Source organism: Stegodyphus dumicola, chromosome 3, assembly GCF_044657685.1.
Source record: "Stegodyphus dumicola isolate Sdum_Otavi_A_Nest chromosome 3, ASM4465768v1".
In the NCBI taxonomy this organism is placed as follows: Eukaryota; Metazoa; Arthropoda; class Arachnida; order Araneae; family Eresidae; genus Stegodyphus; species Stegodyphus dumicola.
Genome location: NC_140770.1, coordinates 124,194,892 through 124,202,052, shown reverse-complemented (window position 1 = coordinate 124,202,052; position 7,161 = coordinate 124,194,892). Strand labels below are relative to the sequence as shown.

Here is a 7,161-nt window from a genome sequence, read left to right as displayed (position 1 = left end):
GATGTAATTTAAAATCTGAAACCTTTCAGATTTTCTCTTTTATTATTATTTTTATTATATAGACTAGCGGAAGTACCCGATGCCAGTTAAGTTAGATTGAAAGTAATGCATCTAATAACAAAGAGAACGATACCGCTGTAATCCTTCTCTAATAACGATGCAAAAAAGTACAATTCATAGTCATACATTTTTCAGTCTGATGCGATATGGAACCCACATAAAAAATTTCGATTGAAAAATAAGCTAACCAGCAACAATGGCACGCAGTTTTTAATGATTTTCGTCTTTCTAATCAAATGGTCGTAAAAGCTCAAGTTCTATCCAATATTTCCCCTATATTCAATTTTAGTCGATTAAATGTGGCAAAAAAATTTATCATAATTGATCACAAATCAATAACGCGAACAAACACACAAATACACAATTCTTCTTTATCTGTACAGATTTTGTAAAATTTACAAATTTTTGATTAACATACTCTACGATTTGAAAGTGAGCAGTAGCAACACTTTTCGAAATAAAGCATTTCTACCTCCAACGCGCGAGACTGTTGCCACTCGGAAAAAAAAGTAAAAAAAATTAGCGCTTTCAGAGTTTTTTTTTTTTTTTTTTTTTTTTTTTTTTTTAACCTTTATCTATTAAATATCATATTCTTTGCACTTAAACCATAAAATTCAGTTTAACAGCAATGTTGCAAAATAAATTTTAAATGAGCATATCTTTAGAATTTCCGATACACAGCTCCGCGGGCTGGACATAAAAAGTTTTTTTTTTTCCCCCCCGTAGAGTGTTGCCATTGCTCGCTTTTAAATCGTTGAGTTTGTTAATCAAAAATTCATTAAAGTTTTACAAAATATGAAATCGATAATAAAACAAATTCCAAATTTCAAATTTGGGTTTCAAATGCCCATATTTGCACTATGATTACGTTATTCAAACCTGGATGGGTCTATGTACCGTTGTTTTATCACAAATTCAGTTCAACAGCAATATTACAAAATAATTTTAAAATGAGCACATCTTTAGAATTCCCGATACAGAGCCTCACGCCGCTGGTGATAAAAATTTTTTTTTTTTTTTTTTTTTTTTTTTCCTCGCATAGTGTTTGCCATTGCTAGCTTTGAAATCGTTGAGTTTGTTTATAAATAATTCGTTGAAGTGTTACAAAATAGGAAATCGATATAAAAGAAATTTAAAATTCAAATTGGGGCTTCCACATGCCCATATTCTATGTAAGATTACGTTATGATGGCTCTAGGTACTGTTGTTTTATCACAGTGTTAGAAACATATATACATTCATGCAGATTCTTCTTTATTTAGTTTCTTTAAATATAATACAGGACGATAATATTTGGTGGGAACAATTTGAAAAGGGAAACAAAGCTTACTGTGAATCGGCGAAAAATGCCAAAACGAAATCAATAGTCCTTCTGGGCAAATTGCCCTATGGAATAATAAATTAGTCAATAAAACGGTTTTACATCTGTTTTCTATGTAAGTTTCTCACTTTTTGTAATGTACTGATGTCTTAATTTTGGAGAATATGTGCTATTTTTATTTGCTTCCTACTGTATTATGTATAGTTTTTACCACTAATTATTCAGAAATATATATATTTTTTTTTCTGAATTATCAAAGCAACAAAAATATTTTTCTGCTTCTTCTCCCCCCTTTTTTTTAACAATAAGCTTATTTTTTAATACTAAGTCTGAAGCAGTTCCAAAGACAAAATTATTTATAGTAGAGAAATAGATTTTAGTTTAAAAATAGCTTTCAATTTAATTTCTAAGTTTTTATTTGTGATATTTATTTTGTTTCATAATATTTTTTTTATATTTTCAGTTTTATTTAAAATATATAAAATGAAAGAATAATTTTCCTAAATAGGTAATAATTATAAATAAGAAAAAGTTTTTTTGTCGAGAGTAGGGGAATCCTTAATTGATAAATTCGTAACAAAATTATCCTTAATATTATGTTAAAGAAGTATTAAAAAATATATTTTTTAATTTAATTGCTTAATTCTTATTCTGTCTTTTCTGTTCTCGTTTTGTAAACGAAATCAAAACATAGTTAATTTTATCTTCATAAATTAATCAATTAATCTTCCTGCTCTGTGCAAGTAATGAGTAAATTCGTTTAGGTAGGCGTGTTCGCTCGAAGTTGTTGCTCATTGAGATGTTGTTTCTCATATTTCGAGATTAACGTTATAATTTTTTTTTTCTCTTCCTCGAGTATACAGCAAGCAACTTCAAATCTATTCAATAAATTATAATCCCTTAATATTTCTTGAAACAAAAAACCGTGCAACCGGAACAAACGGGAAAAAACAACAGACGAAATTCACTTGGCCTGCTAATTCATTGGTCGCTGTGCCCGATGACGTCACCGCTCCGACCTGTGGCAGACGATCCGAAGTTTTAGCGATCATTCAGTGTTGCCTGCGGTTGCGGGTTGCGAGCATTATCGTAGCGGGTTCCAGGTAAAAAAAAAATGGAGGTACTCTCAGTGAGATTTACACATCGTAGATTATAACGGTGGATATACTTTTTCTAAGCACTCTTGCCTTGTCAAATGTGAATCGATTTCGGAAGCTATGTGCAAATTTTTCATTCAGTATTCTTTGGATAATACTATATTTAAGTGGCACTGTGAAATATAAGCACCATGGTACAGTGAACACGTGGATATTGTTATATTAAATTTTTTTTAGTGTTAGCTTTTTATATTTATTTAAATAAATTTACCTTTCGGGATAACAGACAATAATCATGCGGTGTGATTGTGTCGACAGATTTGTGTCAACTCTTTTCAGACGGATTGGACGCGAAATTGCCAAAAATCCTGGATATTTTGTCATCATCCCAATACTTGTGGCAGCTTTGTTTGGCTCTGGTTTGCAACGAATTCGGTACGAGGATGATCCAGAGTACCTATTCACACCCACAAATGGACGTTCTAAGACGGAACGAAATATTGTGGAAACTCTTTTCCCTATGAATTCTTCGAAGAACTTCGACCTGGGACGTATAACACGGCCGGGACACTTTGGCCGTGTCATTGTCGTACCGCGAGACGGAGAATCGGTACTTAGGGGTGAGATATTTGACGAAATTGACGAACTCAACATGATTGTTCAGAATCTTACAATCTACTACGAAGAAAGAGTGTGGAGGTATGAAGACATATGCGCCAGGAAACTAGGTGGAAATTGCTTCCGGAATGATGTCTTGGATTTCAAGCGGATGATTAGGGAGATGGAATACAATCCCAACGTCACAATGAAATATCCCTTGATGCAAACTCCAAATCGCGTGTACTTTTTGGGTGGAGCCTTAGGGGGTGTAATCACTGATGAAAATGGAAACATCATTAACTGCAGTGCCGCGAATCTCATGTACTATCTAGACTGGAGTACACCCAGGGCTGAAAACATGGCCAGGCTGTGGGAGGCAACGTTTTTAGAAACAGTGGAATCGCTGAATGAACAGTTCGAAAGCATATCTTTGGCCATGTTTGTGTCCAACACCTTGACGAAGGAATTACAAAAAAATACTCAAAGCGTGGTGCCCTTCCTCAGCTTAACCCTTGTCATCATGTTAGTCTTTTCCATCGTCACCTGTATGATGGCGGATTGGGTGACAAGCAAACCTTGGTTAGGTGTCATTGGATGTATCTCTTCCATTATGGGAGTAGCTGCAGCTTTTGGACTCATTATGTACTTTAATTTGGAATTCATTGGAATTAACCTTGCCGCTCCTTTTTTGATGCTTGGTAAGTCTTGTTATTATATTTTAGCAATATTTCAAAGGTATTTCTTTCGCGCACTTTAAGAAAATATATTTTATATGTGACATGGATATTCTGATTATTCCATCTAACAGCTGAGCCAATTTGGATTTTTTTTTTAAATATTCTATGGGCGTTTTTCCCTTCCTGATATTCCATGTTTTTGCGTTCCATAAATAAATTTCTAATATCTGAAATTAGGTTCTAAAATTGTCAACATCAGTAGCAACCTTTTGAAAACTTTCTTATACTTTATATGAATACTCTTTATATGAATTATAAATATTTAAAATTGTTTTATATGTCTGAGGCTTCTGTTTGTGACAAAAATGATTTTCCATAATGCAAACGTAAATCCATCAGTGAGCACAAGTACCATCAAATAATGACCTCAAAATGAAATGAGCACTAGTCATTGCTTTTAAACCTACAATGTATTAAGATCAGTTGGTTCTTTAGAAAGTACATATTTGCCTCTAAAGTAAGGAGCAAATAGTTGGATTAAAAAATTAGTTTCAGTTTTCGGATTCACTTATTCTCTGGGCCTCGGAGAGTGTACTGATTAACGGCAGCTGACAGCCCACGTTAGTGATTCTGGGTTCGAATCCAAGACAAGGCATGGGTATTTAAAATCCATCCCCAAATTACAAAATACTTCCGAAGTTTTTTAAACATCTCAAAGGAAACATTTTCGAAATATTTGTGGTTTTTTTTACTTTGCACATTTCGTGTCTTGACAAAATTGCCATTTGAAGAACACATTTAATCCAAGACTCGTGCACAAACAATGAACTGAAATAAATGCACAGCCCGGTCTTGAACATTTAAGTAAGTGCACGAGTCTCCACCTGGCGTTAATTCACAATGAAATAATATCATAACAAATTTTGTGTTTACTATTTGGCGTTGTCATTTTTAAACAGATAATTTTAAAGATAAAATTTTAATTCTGTAACTTTAATTTCCAGGAACACGTTCTTAAACCAGTAAGCCTATCGTAACTGCCTACTTCAAATTATTTCAGATGTTAAATTGAAGTTGACTTGCTAAGATCAAAATGCAATTTCTTTTTTATTTTGCAATTTTATTTTATTTTTAAATTAAGGAAAAAATTTTTTTTTTGAAAATTGATTGGTAAATTCTTCAATTTGTTAGATTACAATTTGAAATTTCCAGAATACCTTTTTTTTATTACTAAGCCTTTATTTTGAATTGTTACCTTTTTAATTCAACTGATTGGAGGTCAATTTCAAATAAAAAATATTACGTTTAAATTTTTGTTATTTTTATGGCATTTTATTCAGATTTCACGATATTTCAGGCAGCATTTGAATAGTGTTAGCGTTCTTTCTTTGATCATAAATTTTTGTTACGTTATCTAATTTTAAAAAAAATACTTGGGCGATAAAATAGTTGATGTTTACGGAAACTAATGTGAAATATATATGTTATATCCATTAAATTTTCGCTAAATCTATAAGCTTGAAATTTTAATGGAAATAAATATTTTAGCTCATTATGGTATGGCTCGCCTATATGGCTTTCCCGTCTTCATATCTCTTCAATGATGCAAAAATGTCTGCATAAAAAACAGATGATACAATGTAAACTTAAACTAGAACAAAACGTTTCGTTGATTTTTCTAATTTGTGTGACTGAATTGAACTTGAGTAGCAATACTGACATTTTAGATTTTTATTAGTTAATTTTATTGCTGTTTAACTATAAACTAACGGCACAATTAAATCTGAACACACAACTGCTTCTTTTATCGCAGTTTTATTTAGTCGTAATTATGCGAAATTATTATCTATACGAACAGGCGAAAATTATGCAAAGAGTATTAACAGCATCAGTTTTTAACTATACACTATAATGGCACATAAAATTTATTTCAAACCAGATCCTTTTTGATTCAATTAAATAAATTCTTGAGTTCATTCATTTCCATAATGTAAAGGGAAACCTAATTTTAAAACTAAGCTAAGAAGATTATCCAAGATATCAAAAGTTTAAAAAAAAAAAATTACTTGCTAATTTTAACTGTTAAGATTTCTGCAAATAAGAATATTTTTGCGTAATATGATATACATAAATACATGTACATATATATATATATATATTAAGTTGACAAAAACTGACGATAGTAGGATGTGCTGAGCCGGCGCCAGAGCCGTTGCAACCTAGTAGAATTTAGGGGTGTCAAAACTTTTAGAATTTAGTAAGAAACCGGGTGGGCAAAGTTTAGAAGTTGCAGGTTTGCAGCGAGCGGCAAAATGTCTAGCGAAGATCCTAAAGATGTGCGTTTGTTCATTACAAGAAACTCAGCCAACCATGTAGAAATCTACATATTTGTTTTACTGCATAGAGAAACGTTACGTTTCTATGTCAACTATGTATGAGATTTATTAGATTGAAATTGAGTGTTTTTATTTATAAGAAACAGGAAGATTCGCGATTCAATTACGCAATGTTCAGTTGAGTTCGCACTTTATAGTTATGTGAAGAAATTTAACTGGTAACTGTTTAAAAATATTACCCAAATATTATTCCTTAGCACATCATTATATAGTTTTGAAGATACTTGAAAGGGGAACATGTCAATCTTAAATCTTCGAATTGAAGCATAACTCAACATTACAATGAAATTATTTTTAATAAAAATTGCATCTCTCAAGAGATGAACATGGAATCCTTCTTCAAATGGCAAAAACATTCTGATACAAATTTAGATTAACTTTGCGATGAATTTTTACATCGCCCTCCCACACACATATTGCGTGCTTTGTACTGTAAGTAGTTAGCATGTACATTTGGCATTGGAAAATTAATGGTTCCAATTCCGTTGAGACCCCACTTGATTTCCTTACTCTCCATGCTCCTACAAACCTAAAAATCCTTGCAACTTTAGGAAGATAACTTAAGTCGTCAGTTTCGGAATACTGGTTACCTAATTCTAAAAGTTGAATATCAGGCGATTTTAATGTTTATTCATCTTGAATTACGGTACCAAAGCACACTGTAAATGAAATCTGAGAGAAATAGCCTGAATTTGTTCTTACAATCGGTGGAATTAGCAAGTTTAAAGAAATAAGAGAATGAAAATAAAAATTAACAGGAATATAACTAATAATTAATCATCTTTAAGGACAGATTATGGGCCTTTTAATATAAGAATTACACGGTTCTTCAGTGCATGTATTTTCATTCACAACAACGACTTGACCATCAGTTATAGAAATTAATCAGCTGTAGAAGTAAACAATATGATTGCTCTCCTTGAAGAAGAGGAATTCATAATATTTTTTTAAAGAGTTCATAACTTTGTCGGATAGTCTGGGATGTCTGAAGATGTTATAAAGCAGGATTT

The 7,161-nt window shown here is 31.9% G+C and overlaps 1 protein-coding gene across 1 annotated transcript in view; it reads left to right on the top strand.

Annotated features, from left to right (window-relative positions):
* Positions 1–2,433: 2,433 nt before the first annotated feature.
* Positions 2,434–7,161, top strand: part of LOC118182621 (patched domain-containing protein 3-like) — a 184,219-nt gene continuing 179,491 nt past the window's right edge. Inside the window, exon 1 of the mRNA XM_085813276.1 lies at positions 2,434–3,776. Within this exon, the coding sequence (XP_085669402.1) occupies positions 2,774–3,776 (1,003 nt within the window). The 5' untranslated portion in view covers positions 2,434–2,773. The remainder of the gene's footprint in view (positions 3,777–7,161) is intronic.